Below are 25,877 nucleotides of genomic sequence, written 5' to 3' on the forward strand. Positions count from 1 at the left end.
GCTAAAAGTAGAGGACAAATTTTGATTTGTACTCTGCAGTGAAAATTCCTAATGCAACTTTTACATCAAAAAGTTGTGAAAAAGAAGTTAGCATGCACATGCAGTATTGTTTTTATGACGATCAATATTCCAGCTACTCAAAATAATTTTATTTCAACTATTATTTAATTCAGAGAATATTAAGTACTACAAAGTCAGAACTTAGCAGCTTACAGTATCTGAAGATTCTCAGTATGAAAGAAAAGTATCACAAATGCAAAATTTGTTTCAACAATGATGATGGATAAATATATGATAATTTACAAGAGCTCTAAGAAATATTCCTTTCATAGAAGAAATTCCAATTGCATTTAGCAGAAGCAGTGCTAGATTAACAAACATTAAAATGAGGTCATACTGATGTACTATTGGAATTTACATTTTTTTTAAATTCCATAACACTTTTATACAACATATTTACATCTGAAATGTCTCTGCTTTTCTATCATTTTAAAACTCACATATTAGATAAGAACTATGAATGGAAGACTGCAGGACAGCCACTTTGTCTCTAATCTTAGTGCATACCTTGCACATGAGGCACTTTCAAGATGAGATCAAGTGGAAGTGAAGTTGAAGAAATAAAAGAGTAGATATTGTATATGCAATAGAAAAATAAAGTTTAAAAACGTGGGAATTCTTAAGTTTAATTTCAGTTAAAGTTTCATTTTGTTGCAAGCACAAAATTACCTGGTCGCAGTCTTGATCCCAGACCTTCAATACAGTCTCTATTATTAAAATAGAATAAAACAGGGACAAAAACCAAAGAAGAACACAAAACAAAGAAGAACACAGAACAAAACTGTTATAGTTATGCTTGGCATTAGAGGCTGTAGAGGAAATATTAGTATTCACTGGATCTTTCTTATGTTTCATCTAAACAAAGTCTATCCCATTTCACTAGTTTTTGACTGTTCATGTAGAAGTCATATAAAGTTTACTCTACTTGTCCAAAATAGCATGACTTCTAAGGTATAGAATATATACATATTATTTTCCTATTATATTTGACATATTTAGTTTCAAGAAGTTATGAAGAAGGATAAGGAGATAGTTTTGCTAATGTTTAAAAAGGGGCAGAGATGGAGAAAAAATGAAGGTGCTTGCTTCAGCACGCACGCAGCCATTAGGTTGCCATTACTGACTGCAACAGGACAAAAGCTGGAAAGTTATTCAGTGATAAGTGACAAACTGGATGGTTATGTTCTTAGCAAGAACATCATTGAAAGCAAAGATAAAGGACCATTTCTGAAGTGATAGGAAAAGCACAGCTAGAAAAAAAGTACACAGATGATGGTTGGGTTGAAGGTAAAGCTACAGAAATATTCCTTGTGGCCGTGTTCTTAATGGGCAATTGAGTGACTAGAATGCATGCATTGTAACAGTGATGTTGATTGCTTGACAGCTCTGTGAACTCAAGCATCAGTTTAAGCAGAGTAGTCAGTAGGAAAGATTATGTCTTAGAGATGTGAAGGCAGAACAGCCAGTTATATTCTGAAGGCAAGAAATCTGAGAGACACGCAGGTTAAAGCAGAGGCTCAGATCTCAAGGTATTGGTCAGGATGGGGAGAAGTACAGACAAGTTTCCTTCTAGTTATATAGAACTCAACTGTAGGCTTCATGGTCATAAAAAGATCTTACAGAAATGAGCTTACAGAGTTGAGCTATGGTATAAAGCTAATTTCATGATTTGTAGCATGATTTTGCAGGTATATGAATAAGTACATGCAAAGAAAAGATGTAGAATTAAAAAGACAACAGATTAGGTGAAAAAGCCATGTGCGATCCTCCTGCAAAGGTCCTTAAGAATAGTTTCAAAAGAATAGAGTCAGAAAAACACCATTTTAAGAAGATAAAGTTAGTGCCAGTGGTAAATAGCAAATCAAGAAGACAGACAGACTCTGATTTGGAAGAGGTCATTAAGTAGCTTAGTGAGAGATGTTTTAGTAATATTCCTAAAGTAAAGCTGGGCCTATGGAAACAGGGGAAAGGGATCAATGCTGGTATTATAAGGAAGATAAAGGTAAAAAGAAAACAATCAAGAGTTTTTTTCACATGTGAAAGAAAAGCAGAAATTAAGCCATAAAGAATAGTATCTACAGAATAGGAGTAGTGTCAAAAACATCAGAAAAAATAATGGTTGGTAAAGAATGCTTTTGAGGCATTTCTGAATTAATTACATTGAGAAAGGAAAGATCTTTACAGGGAGAATGGGAATGGCCATACAATATTTTGTTTTGTTTCATTTATGTTTTGGAATGAGCAGGACTTCCGAATTCCAAAAAAATTAATATTCAAGTTTGTATAGAAGCTCTACAAGAACTCAAAGGAATGTGATGTTACTTGACAATATCAAACATGTAAACACAATTTTCTATGAAAAAACAGCTGTGTAAAAATTCAAAACCAGAATTTGGCTAATCAACTTATGTCATTTTAATGATGATGTAGCAATGTCCACTTCTAAAACTTCATCAGTTTAATGCCAGTCCTTAAATTATTCACATAAAGCTTCTGTGTGCAAACATCCTCAAAGTCTTAAAGCAGTCTAATTATCATAGGCTGAAACAAAATGAAGTTGTAACAGTGAATAAGGAAATGTTTCATGGAGGTAATTGTGCAACTGTTCTGTTGTGAACTGACTGATTGTAGCTGATGATAACAATGACCATTTATATAACCTATATTAAAATTATAAATCATACCTACCTAATCTGAGGTTGTCTTTCAGAAGTACCAAGGCTTTTTTTAACGATACCTGAAATGAATGTGTAAATATTATCTCTGCATTAAAAAATAATTCGACATCCATGGTCATTCTATTTCTCAGATATGATTTGAAAATAACTTTTAAAAAGCAGTGGTAGACAAACTAAATTCATATTCATTGTTTGATGAGTCAAAAATGTGCTCACATTTTAATTTCAACCCTGCAGAATTCACAGATTTTCACCAAAACAAAGAACACATGCTGACTGCATGACAAAAGATGTATCTGGATTAGCATTAATTACTTAACTCAGTTACTGCTATCACTATAGCCACAACAACATCTCTAGACTGTGTAAGAAGATGAAATATTTACCCACTTTCTCAGAGGACCTTGGATGGGTTGTCTAAAGCTTGCTTTACCAGAGTTTTATTGCCACCATCCTACTAGTTAACTATTCAAACTTACTTCTTTAATAATTCTGCTGATTTTAAGACTTTAGAGACAAGGTTATGACCAGGTATTGGTCAAACATCCAATCAGCAATAAAACTGAACCCAAACATTTACGTCATGTATTGCATATTGCCAAAAAATATAAAAAGAGGAGTAGTATTTGATGAAATTTATTATTTATGCACTTGAAGAGTATTGTCTCAAAGGAAGCATTTGTCTTAAGCAACTATCTTAAGCTTAAGTCTTAAAATATTGCTATAAAACCCTTTATTTGACACTGATTTTGACCTGAGGCCACTCTATCCTACACGGTATCTCACTTTCAAAGAGGAGGAATAAATATACGCTTAAATCAAAAGATATTTAATCTAGCCAAATGTCTAAACTAAAAAATGAGGAAATTTATTTTTCCCATACAATTAATAATTTTCAATACAAATCTCCACCTTCTTGACTATATGAGATGTTTTTCCACACTAGTAATATCACAAGCATTCCTACAGAACAAGAACAGCGCCACACAGTCATTCAAATAGCAGCTTAAAGAAAAAAAAACATAGCAAACTTAGTAAACTTACACTATTTTTATCGCTGTTTGTATTACTTCTATAGTCATACTAGTTCTAGAACAATAGTTGCTTTCAGAGAGCAAATATTTCTGAGAATCTTAAATCTTCTTCTTGTGTTCAAACACACTTTCACTTGCGCTCTGAAATACAGTGCCTCTATTTTTCCTACTTATCTAAGATCCTCTGCCTTGAATGAAAATAAAAATCTTGGAGAAAGCTGGCTTCTGTCACACAGAATTCACTTTAACCCATCCCTAAATTATTTACCTTTTATTTAAGTCAAACTTCTCTGCCTAAAAGGAAGACATACAGATAGATTGAAAGAAAGAAAAAATGAAATATTATTTTACTCCTTCCTCAGGTTCACAAGATAGCCATTGAAACACTGGAGTAGTTAGACCGAAAGTAGGTTTTGTACGAGTACTTGCTATACACAGTAGCAAACAATGTAGTCCCTTATAGATGTAAAGATATTTTGATTAACTTTGACACAATAGATAGGAAAATGCAGTGTCTACTATCTAGAAAGCAAATAAGGACTTTCAAAAGGAAAAGCTATGACTGTTCCTATTCATGGAATACATAATTTACCCGTGTAGGATGCAGACACAATACAAATACAAAACTAAAAGCTCTGACTGAACCTAAATAACATTGCTTGAGATAAGGATTTTGAATTACACTCAAAAGGCATTTTGCTATAACAAGAAATGTAATATATTTAGGGAATATATGTGGGAGAAAAACTGTAACAGAAGGCACCTGGCTAGAATGTTAAGTTTGAACACAGCTGTTTCCTGGTATTTTAAAAACAAGTCCCTTTTTCCAGTATTCATATACTAAATTGGATCTGAAATACTATACTCTTTGTTTCAAATGAATGGTCTCTACCAGTAAAGAGCTCATATCCAAATTTTCTTGGTCAGTTACTTGATTGACTACATTTGACTTGCAAATCTGCCAGCTTATATTTACAAGCGCATGGTACTACACACCAAAGAGACTGTCTCACCACTCACTCACTGTACATGGCAGAGATGTAGTATTTTCTGATTCGTATGCTAAAGTTAAGAAAATATATATTAATGTTAAAATTTACCAAAGAAAACTAGAAATCATGTTGCAGAACATCACTAAACACCAGTCAACACCCTTCAGCTCCTTTACTATTACTTATAATGTTAAACCCCACTGAGCAGCTACAGCAGGGAGAGAAGTCTCTTCATGTTAGACATTGTGAAAACACGTTGGAATAATGTCATCGTTAACTAAGGACAAGGAGATTGAGACATCTAAAAGCCATTACAACACATATTCACATGTGTATACATGCATCCATCACACACTACTGGCTTTGGTTATAATCCTTTGTCTTTTGTGTGAGTGTTACTCTAATCAGACTATGCCAGACAGAGAGTAAGAAAAAACAGATGTGTAGGAAAGTTAACTAGCATAAGTCATGGAGCACACAGTAAATTCTGATGTTTCAGCCCAGGATGTTAACTGGATCGTATTTCCTTTTACCATGGTTACTCCTTTACTATGGATGGGAAGAACAAGGCAACGTATGTTTTGTTCAAATGCTCCACAAGAGGGAATTTCTCAGTTGATTATCTCCTGGAAAATGAAACATAAATCCTCCATGTCTTTCTTCTTTTATGCCCATCATTGCTAGGATGTGAAGACACACAAAATCCAAAGATTTTGATTATCACAAGCCTTCCTGTTCTTAATAGCTCTGTGAAGATCCCTTGAGGACATTTTAAAAAAATCAAATGAGTCACCAATAATTTTTCTGAGTGGTACTTCAGTCTTTAATAGATTATGTAATAAAAGTAACTTCATAGTATTCACTGACATCAGAACAAATAATCAAGACACATTCCAATACAGTTCAGTATTTCCTTTTGCAGGCATCTAATCATGTAATTTCAATAAAAGAGCTTAGAATGTGATAAGAGTTGAGAAAAACTTGGAAAGATGGAAACTTTTGCTTTGGCTTTCACTTTGCTGGTATTTAAAAAAAAAAAAACTCTGAAAATACTTTTAAGTGTAGTCACTGATAGGAAAATTAAATCAAGATTTAATAGTTACAGATCATCTCCCTGAAAGAACACTGTCTTAATTAAAGAAGCAGTATCTTCTCAAGTCATGAAATCCACCACAAACTGTAACTGTTCTGAGTAATAATAAAAAAAAGCTCTGTGATCAGAGAACTTGCAAGACACAAGCCTGCAATTAAGTGCAAATCATAAATGAAACTACTAGCTCCAGACAGCAGCTGACATTACTGAATAGGTATTTATTTCCTACTAAGTTTGTTGTTGCTCTCAAAAACAGTTAAATTCAGAGCTAAGGGATGACTACTTCAGTGCCCATTATTTGCTGTGTACAATATGTACAATTCTTATACTGAGAGTATCCTAGTCTTGGAAGTCTCTAGTCACTGAACTTTTCACTTCTTTTAGCATTACCTGCACAAGACGCAAGTTCTAGCACTGTATAAATAAGTTTTTCAAAACACTCAAAGAAGTCCAAAGGAGAGTCTTAGAGAGTTATTCCACTAGAATATTCTGGCAGATCCGTGGTCTCTTACACAGGAATTCTGAATACAATGTGATTACAGAAATTTTGTCAAGAAAAAGGAGTTGAGAATCTCAGTTTCTTTGATTACTGGTCACAAGCCATAAAGATCAAAGATTCCTCCAAATATTAGACACACAAACTGTATGAGGTACCAGAAAAACTCCTTAGCAAGATACAGAACAATGACAGGACTGGGCATTGAGCCTTCTAGCCTCATGAAAAGCTAGGAGCTGAACAATTTTGAAATTGATCTGTTGAATGCTTATCTTTTTTATTGCGAGGAAGGTCAAAGGACAATTACATACACCTACTTGGGAACTAGGGTTTTCTAATAGCATATTTTGCAGGCAACTAGTCTTCCCATGCCTTTTAGAAGCATTATTTACAACAGTACATTGTCCTTATTGCAGTGCAAGTGAACATGACTCAAGGAAAGAAAAAAATTTTTCCAAAAGGTCTTCCCAGACATAGACACTTAAATTCTCTCTCACTCAACTGACATACTAGCTCTAGTGAACTACTATTCACTAGAATATATCACTTATTTTCTTGTTGTTTGTTTTTACCAGTAGAAATGCAGTATAGTTACACTGTAAATAAAAGCAAATAAAGAAAAAAATATGACAAGTTAAGGTGTAGTTGGGAAACTTCTTAATTTTAAAATAAGAAAAAATACACAAATGATAAGCTGCTATCATCTCATCACTCTTTGCTGATTTTTGACTCTGTGTCTTTATCCTCTGTTCCTTTATCAAATTATAAGGACTTCAAGGGGGGGGGGGAGGGGAATACATCTTCCACTGCTGCCTCTATGCATCTGAAATGTGCATAATCTGCTCCTGTAGAGTTAATCATGTCAAGGAGCATGAAACTGTTATTCAGAATCTATACAGACTGCATCTGTCAATTCTAGGAATTGCTAAAGAAAGTGATCTTGTGGAACTACATTTTCTAAACTAAGAAAAATAGTCTTTTTCTTAAAACATTACTAAAAAGCAGAAGATACGCAAAGTTATTAAAAAATGCTGTTACAATTTTTGGACTATAATAAAGCAAACCATTTGCATATCAGTTTCTGTACCACTGAACAAAACAGCACAGCACATCTTTTTAAAAATAGCACCTAGTTCAAAATTAGAGGGATATTTTTCTACATTTACAGATTATGATCATAATCAATACACCTGTAATTTATACTCATATTTTCCTGTTAGCACTTAGTGAGTTAGTTAGATGAAAGTTGGTCACATTTTCCCCTGTAATGTTGATATGACTGACAAAACTATGATAATTAATACACTGTTAGCCAATTATTAGCAATGAATGGAGCATAACCCAAGTGACACTGGAATCTATAACAATTTTTTTAAATGCTTTCTTTTCTTTTTCCATGAAAAGAAGAAGAAACTGCCAGCATTTATTGCAATTGATCCATACTGCTAAATTCATTATATTAAACAGAACTACAGGTGATCTAAGATGGTATGACAGCATTGCTATTTTTTGAAAAAGCAATCTTGAACTATCTATACACTAGTTAAAATGCATATGCTTCGAGGAATATGTGCAACAAGTTCTGGAAATGCTGACTTCAGTTACTGGGATTAAGTGGAGCAGGTTGAATCTTTTCATTCAAAATATTGTTGCCAGCAGGGAGAAGGAGGTTGTTGTCCCCCTCGACTCAGCTCTTGCGAGGCCCCATATGGAGTACTGCGTCCAGGCCTGGGGCCCCCAGCACAAAAAAGACACGGAGCTCTTGGAACAGGTCCAGAGGAGGGCCACTAAGATGATCAGAGGGCTGGAGCACCTCTCCTATGTGAAGAAAGGTTGAGGAAACTGGGCTTGTTTAGCTTGGAGAAGAGAAGGCTCCGGGAAGATCTCACTGTGGCCTGTGAAGGGAGTGTATAAACAGGAGGGGGAATGATTGTTTATGAGGGTGGATAGCGATAGGACAAGGGGGAATGGTTTTAAACTGAGACAGGGGAGATGTAGGCTAGATATTAGGAGGAAGTTTTTCACTCAGAGGGTGGTGACACACTGGAACAGGTTGCCCAAGGAGGCTGAGGATGCCCCATCCCTGGAGGCATTCAAGGCCAGGCTGGACGTGGCTCTGGGCAGCCTGGTCTAGTGGTTGGCGACCCTGCACTCAGCAGGGGCCTTGAAACTTGATGATCTTTGAGGCCCATTTCAACCCAGGCCATTCTATGATTCTATGATTCTATGATTTCATTAAATCAGTGGAAATCGGGCAAGAGAATATGACAAGCATCTGAGAATCTTTTTGTGTCCAGATCTTAACAGAGAAAAATCAACAAATAAATCATTATTGCTAACACTGGGGGTGTGACAAGTTGTAAACTACATAGAGATTTCCAATGTCTCCATACAATGCTGAGCTAGCCCTCAAAGAATTCAGTTTTTAGGTGTCACACAATGTGTTATTCTTCCTAATAAACACAAAAACAGAACATTTCACCTGTAGGCTGCTGCTCTTCAAGCGATTCCTTCTGTGCAGCCTCCTCTCAATATCACACTATGCCCTTCCCTATCTGGTAACCTTATGCTGTTACAGTCCTAGCACAATAGAGCAACAAAAAATTCACCAAGAAAATTTTGGTAATAAACTGTAGGCTGAGTAGCCATACATCCTCCAGCCTACAGAATGGTAGGCTATCCAGTTAAAATTATAAAATGATGTTAATGGATTTTAAGTAGAATTCACTTATGTGCTCTGCAGTAATAGCTAGACAGTTGGTTAACAGCAGTCATATTTCTTCAGTACCTGGGTCAAAATCTGAAGGAAATCCAGCTAGTGAATAGCACTACAAACAGATTAAGTTATTTTATGGTTTTGAAGCCTGGAACTTTGTACCAATAAAATTTGCTAATCCCTTCACACGTAAAAGGACATTTTAAAGGATCCACAGATTTTCTGTCAGAACCTCATGGTACTGATGGAATTCTTTGATTTTCTTGGTTCTAATATCACTGTTTTTCTAGTAGAAGATGTTCTTTAATTTCCTCTAACATGATCAGAATCCTACCTCATTTAATAATAATTATATCACAGTAGATCACAGTTTAGCAGGCAGCCTACAGGGATTACTGATGTCACTTTTTTTCATATTTTGAGTATAATCCAAAATCTATTACTTAACACTCAGCATAGCTGATTCCTAACTGTTTGCCATAAATAAAGGCAGAATGAATGCCGTGTTTTGTCATATAACACCTTCCTAATTCAAATCTAAATTTTAAGCTTTCCTGCATTAGCATTCAATGAATGCACCTACACAGCTAAAACTTGCCTATTTCAACTTTTTTTTTTCCATCCACTAGCAGGGCACTCCATTTTTCATATGCATAAAATTATTGTTACTGAGACAAAATTTTTCACATTGTTTGGCTTCTGTTTCTTATCAGCCCCAATTATCTTATGCTTCAAATCTAAAAACAACTTCATTGTGAAGTTTCTCAATAATATTCCAGTTTCCATAGCCATTATTTGAAAATACAGGCATGAGCAACATAAAGAAAATGTGATGTAAAATGTGTTATACTGGAAACGCATGCTATAGAGGTAGAATTATTTTAGTTTTCCTTTACTTAGGACTCATAACAGCTGGTGAACTTGCAATGAAATACCCTAGCATTTTAGAATTAATGACTATTTTACTATTAGAGAGTACTGAACCCTCTCATTCTTAAGATTTCTTACCAAAAGCAGACTCTCTCAAATGACTTGAACTGGAACTGCTTGAGTTGTCTAATACATCGAGCTCATCATCTAATTCTGAGAACAAATCTGTAAAGAAAAATGAAAGCAAAGCAGTTTTTAACCCACCTCTGAGCAGTACAGTAGTATTTCTGATGCTTTTTTTGCTAACAGCTACCTTTCTCAGAGTTCTCTAAACTGCTGTTGTCCTCCACCAGGATTTCTTCGTATGTTCTCTTCTCATCTTTCCTACACGTAGACTGACAATTCTCTGCCAGAACATCAACGTTTTCTGAAAAATCACTTTTGCAACTGGCTGTTCCACTGGTGCTGCCTTGAAGTCTCAACTTGTAATAATGTTTCTGACAACAAAGAGCAAAAAGGAAATGTTACACACTGTTCTTATACAGCACCCATTAGAAAACCTGCAAATGAAAGAGTCACGAGTGTATCTACACATGCATAGGAATGCACTTTTAGTTCCTACTTAGCTGTCAGTCCAGGACTAGATGGTGCCATGTTTAGTCACTAATTTAAAATTTGGAGCAAAACCTTTCAAATCTTTCATCTAAGCAAATTATTCAGAGCCTTCACATAAAAGGCACCTCTGTTCCTAATGAAGAAAAATTAAAAATTGAAACAAATGCCAAGACACAAAGAAATTCTGAACACTGCAAAAATAAATGACTAGATAAAGACAGTGGGATCCCATATACAACCTATGGGAAATTTGCTTAATCCTATTTTAAATAATAACGAGCAACTGATTTCTGGACAACACAAAACCTGCACAGCAGTCAAGATGGTAGTAAAATATGAAGCGAACTTGATGTGATGGGATGTGATGTCACAACAGAGAGATTCCCCAAGGCTGAAATGACCAAATGCTGATTGGCATTACCAAAGCATGGCTAAGAAAATCAAAACATGGAATATATGTAGGTCACTCCAAAATAATGTCTCCTATTTATTTCCATGGAAACCACAACAAAGAGCCCAATAACATTATTTGATAGAGCAAATTCTCAGCTACAAAACACTATTTTTCAACACAGTCACCACCTTTAGGTGTATGTTTTCATCAGCAATGAGCAAGAGCCTGCATGCTGTGCTCATGAAAACCTGCACCAGCAGAAGTGACCCACAGTCACTGTCACCACTGCTGAAATGCACCACCCACCACCTCACTGTGCTCATATCCACTGTTTGGTCTCCAGAAACATTCAGCAAGTGTCAAAGGATGTCTATGGGTGCAATTTTTTCTACATGGAGGAATTGAGTGACACCTCTTTGTTTTATCTGCACTTCCATGTCAGATGCCATAGTGTCTGACTGCCCCTCTGCTGCCATCTGTCACACGGCAACAACATGTAACAGAATATTGGTTGGAAGGCTCAGCCTCTACTGCCATACACCTCTCACGTTGTGGGCCAACATAATAAAAAGGGAGGCATTACTTTCAGGGCAGCTCTGCCAGTCACATTTAAGTACTAAATCTCGTCTGTAGCAAAGGGTTCTTTAATGAATATAAAATTCTACTTCTGCTGCTACCTTTGTTTATAGTTTTTTTCTGGAAGGAATAATGACACTTGATCCTTGTTATTTCTCCTGTTTGAATGCAACAAATTTTGAAAGCAGACTGCTTTTATGACCTCTGTGTATATTATTCCAGGACTTCTCATATTATTGCTGTTGTGCATCAATAAATTAATGCTTCTTTTAGTAAGGCCAGTGCAAAGCGTGATAAAGAACAAGAGATAAATTATGCAAATCTATCAGGTTAAACAAATGACTATCTTTAATATTAAGGTAATTTCAGGATATAATACATTTCTAAATAAGTCTATTCTTACCAGGTGTGTCAATAGCAATTTGGACTGTATCTAACACAATTTTGTCCCCCTGTCAGTCCTATGAAGTATTTCTACCTTACTGGGACACAGCAGAAGGCACATTCTGAAAACCCTTATATCTTATCTGTGCCCAAGCCAGTGCTCATAAATATATATATAACAGAAAAGTTGTACTGAACTTGTTAAGTACTTTGAGTGTTTATTAAATTGAAAATGGGTAGTGAGCAAAAATTTTCAGGATCCCTTTTGACCTTGGTCCTAAATTGTTGAGCACAGTCGCTGAATTCCAATGACAGTCTAGATGGAATGTGAATTAAATGTGCAAAGACTGTGATACATGCATATAATGTAACATTACAGCATACATACCATATACAAAGTTGCATCAGGGCAAGTGACAGATTTTATAGACAAATTTGACAAACTGAAGAAAGTGAAAAAAACCCCTAATTTTAAACATGAAAAATGCAAAGATCTGTGCAGGGAGAAACAGCTGTGCACAGGCTTGGGAAAGGACTGGCCAGACAGCATCTCCACATGAAAAGATATGGGGATTTTGATGGATAAGTTATAAAGCATAAATCAGCAATACCATGCTGTTATGGAAAACGATCACACTGTGATGTGTGAAGAGGAGAATAATCTCTAAGAACTATATAATCTTTCTACTCACTACCAATAAGGTTCTCAGTGGGAGAAACTGAGTCCTGTTTCGACTAAACTTTAAAAAAAAAAAAAATGAAGAGATATCAGAGAAGAGATATGAAAATAATCAGAGGTCTTAAAAGACATGAATTAGAAAGGAAGACTGATGGAATTTTATTATTTAGCCCAAAGAAAAGAAATGACAGAGGAGAAATATAAGATATTTCCACTGTTGAGAGAAAATATGCAGCTTAAGCTGTAACAAGTACAATTTAAGTTAGACTTTAAGACCACCCAACACAAAGAAAGGACTTAACCATCTGAAATCCTGCAGAGAGAAGTGGTCATACACTGTGTAATAGGTTTGAATGTGCTCTGCAAATCTAATGTTTTGTGGACTCGTTTAACTTACTGCTCTCAGAACAATTGTATGACAGTTAAGAGCAGATCTGGAAATTTCAGGATGTCATATACCTCCCATATATGCATATGCTTATGTCCATCTGATGTCTCCTGGAAACAAGACATACAGAACAAGTGTATTCTGCCATGAATACAATGTAAGACTAATATTTTCTTGAAAAAAAATTAGACAAACTGCAGATACAGTGTATAGCACAGTGCAGATGTGCTATGGACGTGCCCAGGATTTCCAATTACTTCTGGACAGTTCATAGTTTTCCACGCATTATCTTTGGATGGCATAAAAGATGAACAGGGATACGCAATCACTGACAGTAAAGGCAGTTACTATTCATACAATTCTGGTTCCAAACTGTTCGCTAGCCTGGGGTAGTCTACCTCGGCATGATAGAGACTTTCTATCACTAAACATTTTTATGAATGAAGGGTGAAACACCTGTCAAGAGTGACAGGTAGCTCTAAGGCTTGCAGACTTGTCTCATATTCTGTGATTCTGTTGAAGTACTTTGACATATACATTGAAGCTGGTTTAAACATATTATATGTTCATTCTCAACAGGTTTGTTCTTAAAAGCAATAACTTCCAGCATTTAAACCTTATTTCCATTACCTGCCACTTAAATTCCAAAACAGAAAGCTGCCAGAACAAAACCAATGGAGTGAAAGGAGGTCAAAGAAAAAACTTGTAGATTGCTAAGCTTCCATGACATTCCTGTGACTTCACTCATGACTGGGCCATATTGCTGCCAGATTAATAACCTGTAGCATTCTAAGTGATTTAGAGTCAATCCCTCTCTTTGCTTCAACTAATACAAAAACACTTGCTATGTTCATGCACAGTTGTTTTAAGAGAAAATTTTTTTGCATTATCATAGAATCACCAAAGTTGGAAAAGACCTACAAGATCATCCAGTCCAACCATCCACCTACCACCAATGTTTCCCCACTAAACCATGTCCCTCAGTACAACATCTAAACATTTCTTGCATCTCGAGGGACGGTGACCCAACCACCTCCCCAGGCAGCCCTTTCCAGTGCCTGACCACTCTTCTGGAGAAGAAATTTTTGCTAATATTCAACCTGAATCTCCCCTGGCACAACTTGAGGCCATTTCCTCTCATCCTATCGCTAGTTATGCAGGAGAAGAGGCCTTGTCACAACCTCCTTTCAGGGAGTTGTGGACAGCTATATGCACTGATTGACTGAAAAAATAAAATATACATCCAAAGAAAAAAAAGAGATTAAAATGAACATTGGTCCATTTTTGTTTCTGTATCTGAACTGACAACAAAAATAGATGAATTTAAACTAAATTGCTAATTAAGTACTACTATGCGATGCATGTGGTGATGCTTAGAAACTATCAATGTTATTATTAGCAGGATCAAACTGCAAACAGTGCAGAACTGAACTTGTGTGTGGAGGGAAATGAGTAGGTGAGAACAGCTGAATCATTTTGATGTTCTTTGACTTTCAAGTAGCTGTGCGCCTGTCCTCTTTTTTAAAAAGTTGAATAGATTGATCACTGTTTTTTATCACAAGAGTTACAAGTAGGCTGCAGAGTGGTTACAAAAGTATAGATTTGTAAACTATGAGTCTTAACTCTTCCCCTTTGGCCACGCATCACTGTGAATGAAGAAACAGATTGGGATAAAGAGAATTGATTCCTGTGGATAAAGAAAAATGGGAGAAGTAACATGCTCTGCATTTAGAGGTATTCCTACAAAGTACATCACAGTTATTTTCATTGGGGTCTTTGTGATATAAGGGACATGCAAAGAAGACTCACCTTATCTGTGGACTTTAGATATGCTGCTGATGTTTCTAAGCCAATCTTGAAAAGACGTAATACCATATTAGAATTATCTACATGTGGATTATGAAGGTAGATTACTCATGCCACGGATGACAGAAAACTGCCTTAGCCATTTCAGGCTCTTTAATTTAAATGCTGTCTGTTGCTAATGAGCATTCTTGTGCATTTGAACCTTAGGACAGAGCACTCAACTCATGGTAATCTAAATGGAGCAGCTTAGACTAAACACTGTTTATGAGTGAGCCCCTACGCTGGATATGGATGTACCCCAATAAATTGTACTATGCTCAAAATCCCAAAGTTGTACATACTTATTCATTGTTAGTCTCCCATTGATGTGCAATTCTAAAATTATCTGAATATATCAATTCATATCTATAGATTTTAAAATAAAAAGTGTATTCAACTTTCATTACTAATGTGTAAGTGAAAGTCAGCTTTACTTCCCAAAGAATACAGTATTACAAAATCCTGCTACAGAGAAAGAATATGACTGACCATGTATGCCAGATGCACAAAACAGAACTTCAGAAATGGAGAAAAGGAAGCTAATCCCCCAAAGTATGTTTAAAATGGGCAGACTTGATAGACTACCTGGCTGCTGAGAGTAGGAGGAGGAATAAGTGGCTCTTATTTTCTTATGTACGTTGTAGTTGGCAAATTCCTATCCCAAAATTTACAGGGTTTTTTTTTTCTCAAAAAATGCTATCAAAATCATATTTTGTTACTCTTTTGTATCTTTTTAATATCACTTTTATATATAAAATATATACTTTTATTATTAGTTATTGGGGCTCAGATTTGGCTTGGAAGCCAGGAAACTCAACTTTACCACTGGTCTGTTCGATCACCTTGCAGGAACTACTTTTTTCCTCTCCGCTTTTTCCTACCCAGGGTACAAAAATATAATATTGACTACCTTGAAATGAAAGGTACTGTGTGAGAGAAAATCACTACTGTTATAACTACTGTGTTAGGTCCTCTGTACTCTGTACTTACGCCAGCAAAATTTCACCTTTAAGAACGGAACACACTAACTATATTAAACACTTTATTCTTATAACTGCATCTATTATCACATAAACAACAATTTCTATGGAAGACAATGAAAAATAAAAATATATAAGAGAGAAGCTGCTAATTATTGTTTATTTTTAGGATTATTTTCAAGGATGGATTTTGTGCCATACTTGTCAGGCAAGGTATCTATGCTTCTTCAGCATCATCTACTGACCTGTCTTCCACATTGCCTATTGATCAGTTTCTACACTGGTCTTAAACTATGTATAAAAGAGATTCTACTGGCTTTAAAAGATCTATGGGGTATAGTTCCATAAGCAAGGACACAGAGCATGCTGTTTATTTCAGAAACATTCACAACATGACACAACCGGGATGAAAAAGGAGGCAAAAAAGTACATTTTAGTAGAGAGAAAACAAAGTATAAGATAGCTGGCTTCAACACAGCTTTGAGCTACATGGCAGAAACAGTGAATTCTCTGACACCCAGGAAAAATGACAAATTACCTGGCTATGGACTTGCTGGAGCCTTGACTAAGATTAATTAGGTTGTCCATACCTCAGAGTTTTTATTTAAGGATCAGCTACTTTAAATTTTTCCTAATGTATTATGTCAGGATATTGTCTTTTTTCATAAGTAAAAATTTTCAGGAATAATTATCTTTTTATTAGAAATCCTCCAACTTCATAAAGTTTCCCTTCAGTACTGAAAGCAAAGAAACAACTTGATTCCTTCTAATTCTAAGCCTTGTAATGCTCCTAAGATATTTGGAAAAATCCCATCCTGATACGTTCTGTCTTATTTAGAACAAGAACTCACAGCCAGGTCTTCCATTTATCATTAGTGAGCCATACTCTCTCAGTTTCCATGGAGTTCTGGATCTTTCTCAGATTCTCCCGTTGTATCTGTTTCACTTAATATACAAAATAAAATACCCACTGGAGTGGAAATAAAATTAAAGTATTCCTTCCTTAAGAAGACTAACCATTATACACTAGAATACAGAAGCACTTCCCTTCCCTTTTTGTAGATAGGTGTATTTTTTTTCATTTATTTTTTATGTATTTATACAAAACTGAAGTACTCTAAGTTCAATGTAAAGCTATAGGTCATATCATATCATACAAGTATCTGGATAGAGCACTCTTCTCTAAAAGCAAGACAATTGTACTGAAATCCAAAATCAACAAGTTTTACATCTATAGTAGGTATTTTTGCAAATTTCCTCACAGTTACACAAGAAAATGACTGAACCAAGGTATGGAAAATAATGATACAGAGTAAGCTTTCAAACATGTAGGGTAAGGAAGCTCAAAAAATAGGGAAAACAATTGTTCACACTGCTTTAATTTATTAATCCTACCCTGCATCTTTCTTCTATATTAGTACCTCATATATTTCAAAACACAGTAGTCTGTTGAGATTTCTCTGGAAGTCACTGGCAACATTTTATTGAGAAACAAGGTATAATACAAATAAAAATTTTGTATCTTTAATAACAATTTCTACAATACTTATACTCAATCAGGCACATGAAAACAACATATTAAAAAAAACTGTGAGTTCCAGACAATATGTTCCTGAAAAACTTTTTACTACACAGAGGTTCTTCACTGCAAACTACTGAGCCATGATCAGCGAAATCAGTGTTTCTAACAGTGACACAATGGTTGGACAGAAAAGGGCAGTGGTGTAAATTATAATTTTAATTTATAATTGCCCTTACAATAATTATCACAGTGAGATTTTACTATACAAAAAAAACTATGCTTGTATTTTTTAAGTAAATTTTCCAGGATAACATACAAGTTTGGCTCATCATGTAAAAAACTGACATCCTTCATGAAGAGTGCTTAAAACACAGCCTGAAGCAAATGAAAGAACTTTAAGAGGTATGTCTACAGAAGTGTATCAGACAGTAAGAGATCATTAACAAGTATCAGCATCACTGTCCTTTAAATCTGTAATTTAAAATTACGTGCGTATTTTCCATTTTATAGATTCCATTGTTTGAGAATCATACACAACATTATCTATTTTGTTCAATTGTAGTGGAATCTTATTCACAAAAGTAATTAAATATTTATCAGTTATTAAAAATTAGTAAGTATTTATTAGTAATTAAATATTGTCCAATTCTATCAATACTAGAAATACCTCCATAATAATGCCATTTTCCAGTATGGAAAGAAAGTAGTTTTTGAGATACTGTTATTTTTGATGTGTGAGGATGTCCACAAAAAAAGTGAATGAATACCTAGTTGAAAATAAATTAAAAAGCCTGCGTGGAAAAATGTTTTAAGAGGATGTGTCTTTTCATTTGGATTTATTTTTTCTGCTGCCTTTTTTTTTTTTTTTTACCTTATTTTCTCAGATGCAGCAAACAGTGATAAGCAAAAATAAAGCTTAATGCACTTACTTACTTGTGGTAAAATAGAAAGCTGATGTTGACAGGCTACTGCATTTCGGTTAGCTTCTGTGAAGTACCTCTGGGTTCGTCTTCTCTCCCGATCCAATTTCTTCTCCAACATGAGATGGGAGGTGGATAAAACATCCAAATATTTCATCATCACATCAGACAGCAATGAGCTGACCTCTACTATGTCTGGACGTGTCTCTGCATCAGGAGTCAAGCACCTACAGAAAGAAACGTTCTCTAATGAAAGCTAATTACTTCCTTCTAAAAAATTTTGCTACCACTGCATTCCTCCATTGGTACTTATCAAACCATGCCAGCCAGCACTAGAGACAAAACAGAAATTTAGCAAGGCAACAATTTTCATTTTTTACACACTCAAAAATTAAAAATGGATGCACTTCAGAAAGTCACAAATAATGTCACACAAAAAGACTGAAGAGAGAACATCTGCTAGCTTATAAAAATGTTATTGCAAAAGTCTTCATAGTGAGAAATTTATCAAGCAGTATTTTCCCATTTGAGATTGCAACAAATACCGCAAGATAACAGAGATGTAGAAGTTGTCACAACAGAGAGTACAGCAGGTGCACATAGGGGCCCAGAAGCTCTGCTCAAGCCTATGGGGACAGTCACACTGAGCAGCTTTGGTGTTGACACACCACAGAGCAAGGCATCAGCTGGAACTATTATTAGAGTTAACCCAGAACTATTATGGGGGGCTGCTGCTGTGACGGGTCTTGGGCTGCAGGGAGTACAGATATGTGCAAAAGACTGACAGGATCTTCAGAGAGATTCAACCCACAGGCAATGCAGAGAAAGCAAATCTAAAGATTACCCTTAAAGGAGCAGTGGACAGAGGCACCCAAGATAGGGGAGGCTGGAGACTTGTAACTTTTGCAAACAGAAGGAAGCCACTTCCTCTCTCTGCAAATCTACAGTTACAAAATAGGTATAGTCACTTGGGAACAGGTGAGAAAGAATGAACAGAGGGCATATAGGAGCCAGATGAGACAGAATCAACTGTCCATATCACAAATAAAAAGCAACAGGTGACAATCTCTTAAGATTCTCCCTCTGTACGGAACCGAGGCACCTGCCTACAGATCTGACTTGAAGACTGTGAAATCTCTTGCTTACAAGGCGCTTAGATTTAGGCTGTTGTTGAAAGACCACCAAGACTCATCCGACCCTGGGGTCATTACCCCTTTCTGCTCATCCATGCAGACACCAATTTATCACTAGGGTGAATCCTGAAAATACCAAATGTGACTTCAGAGTACTGGGATGAAGAGAGAAGGGCAGGGAGCTGAAGTGGTGATCTCCTCAATTCTTTCAATGAAGGGGAAAATGTCGAGTCAGGGTGGATGCAGCCTGCAGGTCAACACTTGGCTTGGTATAGTCAAGAGCTTATGGGTAAGGATTAGAGGAACAGACCAACATTATGTTAGATGCTTGCTATACCAACTACACAAAGACAGGTATGTGACTGGAAACAGACAGAATGGATTCATGATGTTCCAGTCATACCTGACTAATGCGACTGCTCTCTAGGATGAGATAACTGCTCTGCGGACAATGGGAAAGCATTATGTGCTGTGCATACCTTTACTGTAGCAAGGTCTTTGACATAATATTCCACAGCATCCACAGGATTATAGGTTGAGTAAGTAACTGCCTGAAGTTATTGGCTCAAAGAGGTGTTATCAGAAGTGCAAAGTCCAGATGGTGGCTGAAAGTAGCATTCTTCGGGGAACAGGTCTGAGCCAGTACTGTTTAATGTCTTTATTACTAACCTAGACAACAGAAAGCATTCTCAAAAAGCTTATGAAAACTACATTGCTGGGAACAGTTGATACAGAGGGAGATAATACACCTCGATGAGAGGGACCTGAGCAAGATTCACAGATCTGATTGCTACTTATTTAATAGGATAGTATAGAAACTAAAGAAATTAATTCTCAGAGGTGATAGGAAAAGAAGCAATACACACAAGCTGCAAAAGTCCAACTAGATATGAGGATATATTACCACTTTTAATCTAAAAGGTGGACAAGAACTGGAAGAGGACCTAGGGAAGTTGTGGAATCTCCATCTTTCAAGACATTCAAAGCACTAACTATATCTATTCATTTACATTCACTAAAATTGGTCAAAATTTCCAAGATCCATGTGAGCTATATAAGATTTCTAATAGCTCTCCAATCCATTTCCCATGCATCTAGAAAGATGATTAATTTATGACTAAACACTGAATGGATTGTTATTCAACTCTGAAAGTCTTTGGTGATAATGATTCCAAAACTGTCTTTAGTAGCTTAATTCAATAACATTGGATCTTAATAATAACAATAATACTGAATAATGACAATACTGAATGCAAATTTTCAGCTATAAAATGAAGTTTTCAGTGATTTCTAATCTTATAAATAACCTTTTTTAAAAAGTTATTACTCTTATCTTCAACAAGTGTTGTGTTAGAGTAATTCAGAAATTAACTTCTTTGTTTCTGATAATGTTTTCTCATCTATGTTATCAGTAAAGATTCCCCATTACTGAATTTCTCTCATGTTCTCTATTCTATCTAAATATCTCACAAAAATAAGCTAGAAACTAAACATAATATTTCATTTAAGGATTACTCCATGGAAGAGAATAAATAATATTTTAAACTTTTCATGCTTCCTCTACTTTTAAAATAAGTTGGAAAATGCATACATGACAGGAGAAAAAATAATGTTAATTTTTCATGCAGACACCTATTTAATCATCTATTTAAACCAGCTAGTCTTAGTAAATAATTAACTTATCAGCCAGTCTTACAACAATATAGGACTTGGAGTAGACCTATTCAATACAGGTACTGTATCTATAGTTATAAAGAGTAAATCAATCGCTGACCTTGAAAAAGACCTTTAAAAATTCCCACTAAAGAGTTTCTTGTCATTATTAAGAATGAAAACGAGAAGATAGAGGGACCAGATTCTCACATCCATTTAAGTCACTGATAACGATGTGTTAAAAATTTATGAAAATGTAATATATATCAATACTGATATGTATCTTGACTTGAAAGTATTTTCTGGAAACATTTGGGAATACTACTTTATTCTTAAATGGTGAGCAATGAATTAGTAAATCCAGTTATTCTGACTACAAATACTTGTAAATATTCAAAACATTTCATGACCTTTTAAATCTCAGTTCCATTCTACTAGTTCCTGTCCTCTCTTTGTTGTTCTTCATCCTCAAGGTCTTTAAATAATAGAAATCTTTTTGTGCAGAAAATATAATACAAAAAAGTTACATACCTTGCACTATAAAGTGCTTTTGAGAGGTGGAATTCAATTTCTGACTGAAAAAGAAAGCTATTTTTGGATTTTTTTGAAAATGGACAATCAAAGGAGCCAAATCTCTTAGAAGTTCACCAACTCACTTTCTATACTTTGCCTTACACATTACATTAACACCAGGAACATGTAATCATAACTAAGTGAAATATGTGATGAGTGAGTGGAGCAAACGCAGGTTTTTCTTTTCCTCCACGACTGTGTTCTCCCTGCTTCATTAACAGGATTAGAAGTTAGTGGGAAATGTATTTCTATTCAGTCATGAAACTATGGATGTGATCATACAGTGATCTCTAACTGCACTTGAACATAATTTAAAATGATGTTATTCTATGCAAAAAAATAATCTGATGTGTAGTGGACTAACTTGAGCACTGGTAGTATTAAACTTCAGTACTGAGTCTGTACTGGTCTGCTAAATGTGGTTTCCTCCAGGGTTCTATGCTCGGACAAGTTCAACACATTTGTCAATGACCTGGGTAGTGGGATTAAGTACAGTCAGCAAATTTGCTGACAACACTGAATGGTGTAACTGATATAATAGAAGGAAGGGATGCCATGCAAAGGGACCTGGATAGGCTTGAAAAGCGGGCCCATGTGAACTGAATGAAATTAAACAAGTCAAGTGCAAGATGTTCCACTTGGGTCAGGGCAATCCCAGATATGGGTACAGACTGCAAGAAGAACTCCTTGAGAGTCCTTCTCCTGTGGAGAAGGACTTGAGGGTCCTGATAGGCAAAGAGCTGGATCTGAGCCTGCAGTGTGCACCTACAGCTGGGAAGGCCAACAGTATCCTGGGCTGCATCAAAAGAGAGGTGGCCAGCAGGGAGAGGGAGTTGATTGTCCCCCTCTACTCTGCCCTTGTAAAGCCCCATCTGGAGTACTGTGTCCAGGTCTGTGGTCCCATAACAAGAAAGATGTCCAGAGGAGGGCCATGAAGATGATCAGAGGACTGGAGCATCTCTCCTTTGAAGAAAGGCTGAGGGAGTTGAGCTTGTTCAGCTTGGAGAAGAGAAAGCTCAGGGTAGACATTGCTTCAGCTTTCCGATAATTGAAGGGAGTTTATAAACAGGAGGGGACTGACTTTTTACACAAGCAGACAGGGATAGGACAAGGCGGACTAAACTTTAAAATAGGGGAGATTTAGGTTAGATGGTAGGAAGAAATTCTCCACTCATAGGGTGGTGAGGCCCTGGCACAGGCTGCCCAGATAAGCTGTGGATGCCCCATCCCCGGAGGTGTTCAAGGCCAGGTTGGATGGGGCCCTGGGCAGCCTGATCTGGTGGGTGGCAGCCCTGCCCACAGCAGGAGAGTTGGAACTAAATGATCTTTAAGGTCCCTTCCAACCCCAGCCATTCTATGATTCTATGAAATGTGTTGACTCATCTATATTGTATATGTTACTAGCATACTCCTTTAAATCAGTTGACATTTCATATTCAGAGACAAATACTAGCAGTTTCTAAAGTCAGCAAAAGCCAGTATCACATAGTCACCGCTGGAAATATATAAAACATTTTCAGCAAGATGTCAAAATAAAACTAGATTTACCTTTTAATGGTAAATGATACTTTTTCAGAGTACTGTCCCTCTGGCACAGGTTCATACACAGCCCCTACTATCTGCAAAATAAAAAATGTATAGTTAACTGAAGAAAAAAATATTCAATGTTTTATTTAGACATTTCATACAGTAAATACTTCTCCTTGAAACAATCTGATGGGCAAGCATTACATCATCAGCTGTAACTTGCAAAACAACTTAGAACACATCTTCTAATGCAAAATATCACTTCTAAGCAGGTATCCACATTAATGTACATAACCAATGTAGATCAAGGGGCTGCAATATCTGAATAAGGGAAATATTTACAAAAAACAGTGATTTATTTTTAATCATATCCCAAAGTTCAAACAATTCTATGGGGTAGTATACAACCCTATAAAAAATCCAATATTATAGTAATAAGAAATTTCATATCTAAAGATCCTATCACATAATGCAACAATAAAAATATATTAGTCTGAGAAGTAACAATATACTTACATTTACAAGCAATTTCTGCAAGTAGAATGGCAAGACAGTAACTAATACTGTGATAAACACTCCTGCTCATTCACACATCAGAGCAGAGAGCAGTCTGTGCTTCTACAGCCTGAAATATGAATTCTGGTGGACCTTGTGATCACTTGTAGAAATAATTGGTAGGTTGATCTGCCAAATCTGAATACCTTAGTTGCCAAGGAGAGCATATTGGTGCTGTAAAACGGTGGGTTCAGAGTTGCCATCTGGTAAAGGATACATCCTGCAGCCCAGACATCCGCTTTCTCTCCATAAGGCTCACTCTTTACAACTTCAGGACTATGTAAAAAGCAATGCAAACCACAAAATAAAAAAGTATTTAATTAATAGTTTTCACCTAGTGTTAGCCTCAATTAAAAAAAAAAAAATCATTAGCCACTGTAATATATTTCCAGAGCATATACAATTACTTTCAAAAGGTTGCATTTCCTTTACTAGTCAAATTCTTTAAGCGGAATTACAATCAATAGATTTTTTTTTTCTTCTGCAATTCTTCTAACAGCAGTAGTTTAAATTTTGTTCATTGTCCTTTCCACTTATTTCATTCTATAATGTCTTCAGAACTAACGAGTGTATGTGAACTAGAACAATCAGAACTTGCTTATGATGATGGCGATTCGATAAAATGGACTAGAGAATGGATAAATGCATTGTGTACTGTTGTAATTCACAAATCAGAAAGATTTGAATCATTCCTATTTTAGAATATTAATGTATATGATTTTGTTACTAATGTGAGAAAACAAACTTTACTCATGATATCATTTTCACCCTGCTAAAACTACTGTAATTCATTCTCTGTGGTGATTCCAGTAGACGCTCAACAACCTAATGACAATTAAAAAAAATCCATTTTAAAGTCCATTTAAAGCAAGTGAAAGAAGGCAGTAATTTCAATTTTGACTCAGTACAAAGCAGACTCCACTTCTTTCTCTAAATTTAGTAATCTTCATAAATCTGGATGACAGTAATTTATATTGGTAGGGATATTCTGATACTGGAGTTCCAGTTTTAGCAACAAGTAAAGGTTGTATCACATGGTATAGTTTTTTCAGTTAATATCTTCACTCTACGTCCAGAGACAAAACAAATATGTCTATATTCATCTGTAAAATCAACTTGAAAATATACTTTTTTTCATTTCCTTTCAGCTTAGAACTTGGAGTCAATGTATCAACTTTATGATTATCCTACAAACATATTTGGTAAAATATGTTTCTGGAGTTGAGAGTCACTGTGTAAATTCAGTTACTGATGCAGTCTGGATAAGGTGCTAGAAGGTGTGCTGCCAGTTTGTTCAAAATAAATGCAAAAAATACATTTTTAGACAAATGGGATGTCATCCCTTAGATAACTTATTATGTGGAAGTTATATTAAGTGATCTTAATAGAACATAAATTCAGAAGGGAGGTCACTGTGGGGAAGTGATACAGACTGACAGGTCAGACATTTTTGATAAAAATTTTTTGATAAAGATTTCTGTGTGAAGGCTCTGTAGGTATTTCCCTTGAATTTTGCTGCTGCTCTTATAAAACCATGGAGGTGAACAAAGGGTGTTGAACATAATGTTAAAACATAACACGTTCTCTAGAGTTTGACTGTCATTACTTCTCGCTGTGGTACCAGCTCTTTAGAGGGCTTTGTAGAAATTTAATTTGTATATATTAGATGTGTCTGTTAGAGCAAGGATCTGTGTGGCAACTTAACATACAGATGGTGATAGTATGGTTGCATAGCAGTCACCAAAAGAATGAGCTGAAGACAAAAGGAGACAGAGAGACACAGAAGCAACCATGACCTGCCCTGGAGAATCTTGGATTCACATCCAAGGAAGAACCTAGCTTGATTGTCAGAGTAAACAGCAGCCCATTGGGGTAGTGCCTAGGAAAAGTGTATTTCTTGCTACTACGATTTGGAAATTACAGAAAGACAATACAGCACTGATAGGTTTTTGAAGGTTGTAGCTTTAACATGGTTTCACAAAAACGCATAATTGCTTGAAATTATTGAAAATATTTGGTCTGCTTGTTCAAGCTTTAAGATTTCCCATTCTAAATACCTATCTAATCTTTTTTTTTTTTAATCAAAAGGAGGACTTTCAGAGGAGCACTATCTGATCATTTCTTCCAGAACAAATATATGTAGTCAAAAGTGTTTGATATTTAGCAGAAGAAGACGGCCAGTGCCTTAAATACA

The 25,877-nt window shown here is 35.7% G+C and overlaps 1 protein-coding gene across 17 annotated transcripts in view; it reads right to left on the reverse strand.

The window, feature by feature from the left end:
* The window catches only part of NEK10 (NIMA related kinase 10), a 94,210-nt gene that overhangs the window by 19,635 nt on the left and 48,698 nt on the right, over nt 1-25,877 (reverse strand). For 16 of the 17 annotated variants that reach the window (XR_002435906.1, XR_002435905.1, XR_002435914.1 and 13 more), the window contains 7 exons: nt 23,830-23,959; nt 23,150-23,220; nt 18,256-18,469; nt 10,253-10,436; nt 10,078-10,164; nt 2,749-2,797; nt 730-767 (listed from right to left, as the gene is read on the reverse strand). Coding sequence is in view for 7 of the 17 variants with exons in the window: in XM_021388835.1 (XP_021244510.1) it covers nt 730-767; nt 2,749-2,797; nt 10,078-10,164; nt 10,253-10,436; nt 18,256-18,469; nt 23,150-23,220; nt 23,830-23,959 (773 nt within the window). In the remaining 10 variants the exon portion in view is untranslated. Of the gene's footprint in view, nt 1-729; nt 768-2,748; nt 2,798-10,077; nt 10,165-10,252; nt 10,437-18,251; nt 18,470-23,149; nt 23,221-23,829; nt 23,960-25,877 lie in introns of those variants that run through there. The other variant, XR_002435915.1, reaches the window with a different exon arrangement.

This window comes from Numida meleagris, chromosome 2 (genome assembly GCF_002078875.1).
Source record: "Numida meleagris isolate 19003 breed g44 Domestic line chromosome 2, NumMel1.0, whole genome shotgun sequence".
In the NCBI taxonomy this organism is placed as follows: domain Eukaryota; kingdom Metazoa; phylum Chordata; class Aves; order Galliformes; family Numididae; genus Numida; species Numida meleagris.